Source organism: Galeopterus variegatus, unplaced genomic scaffold (genome assembly GCF_000696425.1).
Source record: "Galeopterus variegatus unplaced genomic scaffold, G_variegatus-3.0.2 Scaffold233, whole genome shotgun sequence".
NCBI lineage: Eukaryota > Metazoa > Chordata > Mammalia > Dermoptera > Cynocephalidae > Galeopterus > Galeopterus variegatus.
The window spans coordinates 382,675-383,620 of record NW_007726344.1 but is presented as its reverse complement, the minus strand read 5'-3'; the positions used below and the strand labels follow the sequence as shown (position 1 = coordinate 383,620).

At 67.4% G+C, this 946-nt stretch overlaps 1 protein-coding gene across 1 annotated transcript in view; it reads left to right on the top strand.

Annotated features, from left to right (window-relative positions):
* The first annotated feature begins 54 nt into the window (after positions 1 to 54).
* Positions 55 to 946, top strand: part of LOC103585380 (putative serine protease 41) — a 5,993-nt gene continuing 5,101 nt past the window's right edge. Inside the window, exons 1-3 of the mRNA XM_008566311.1 lie at positions 55 to 133; positions 228 to 254; positions 531 to 696. Coding sequence (XP_008564533.1) covers positions 55 to 133; positions 228 to 254; positions 531 to 696 — 272 coding nt within the window. The remainder of the gene's footprint in view (positions 134 to 227; positions 255 to 530; positions 697 to 946) is intronic.

Sequence of the window (946 nt, the reverse complement as noted above, 5' to 3'; positions counted from 1 at the left end):
GGGGCGGTGGGGCAGGAGGAAGCAGAGGGGCGCCAGGCTGCGGGAGAGGAGGCCATGGGCGCGCGGGGCGGCTCGCTGCTGCTGGCGCTGCTGCTGTCGCTGCTGCTGTCGCCGGCAGGACCCGGGCAGCCGGGTGAGCTCGGGGTCGCTGCTGGGCGGACAGGGCTGGATGCGGGCGGGCGGGGAGCGTGGAGCCAAGGGGAGCTCACCTTCTCGCCTCCTCCCAGCGCCGCAGGAAGCCGACCCAGTGTCAGGTAAGGCGCCCAGGACGCGCGCTTCCCTGCGCCGCGCACCCGCCCGGGGCGCAGAGGGAGCCTCATCTGTCCTCTCCTGTGCGCAGGTCCCATGAACACGACGCTGCTGTCGAGTAAGACGGGCCCTCGGGGGAGGAACTACGACGTGGGGAGGGTCTCCAGCATCACCTCCCGACGCAAACAGACTCGGATGGGTGCGCGGTTCCCCGGGGGGCGCGGCCGGGCGGGGTGGGCCTGTCTCCCGCCGCTCAGCCGCGGGTCGGTGTGTCCATCCAGGGCCCTGCGGCCTCCGGTCCATCGCGCCGCTGATCGTGGGCGGGGAGCCGTCGGTGCGCGGGCGCTGGCCGTGGCAGGCCAGCCTGCGTCTGCGGAAAGCGCACCGATGCGGAGGGAGCCTGCTCAGCCGGCGCTGGGTGCTCACGGCTGCGCACTGCTTCCGAAGGTGAGGCGGGGGCGGGGCGGCGCGGGGGCCGGGTCTGTGCAGGCACCTGAGTGAAGGTTGCACGTGGATTCTGAGCTCCCGGCTTGGCTGACGCTGGGCAAACGTACACGAGTTCTCCAGGGTTGCCCTGGACGGAATCCTGTTCAGGTTCTTTGAGAACGTTTTTTCAGGATGTTTTTCCAGAACGTTCCGATGCACGTTTTGTTATACTTTTCTTTTTTTTTTTTTTTTTTTTTTTTTTTTTTTTTTT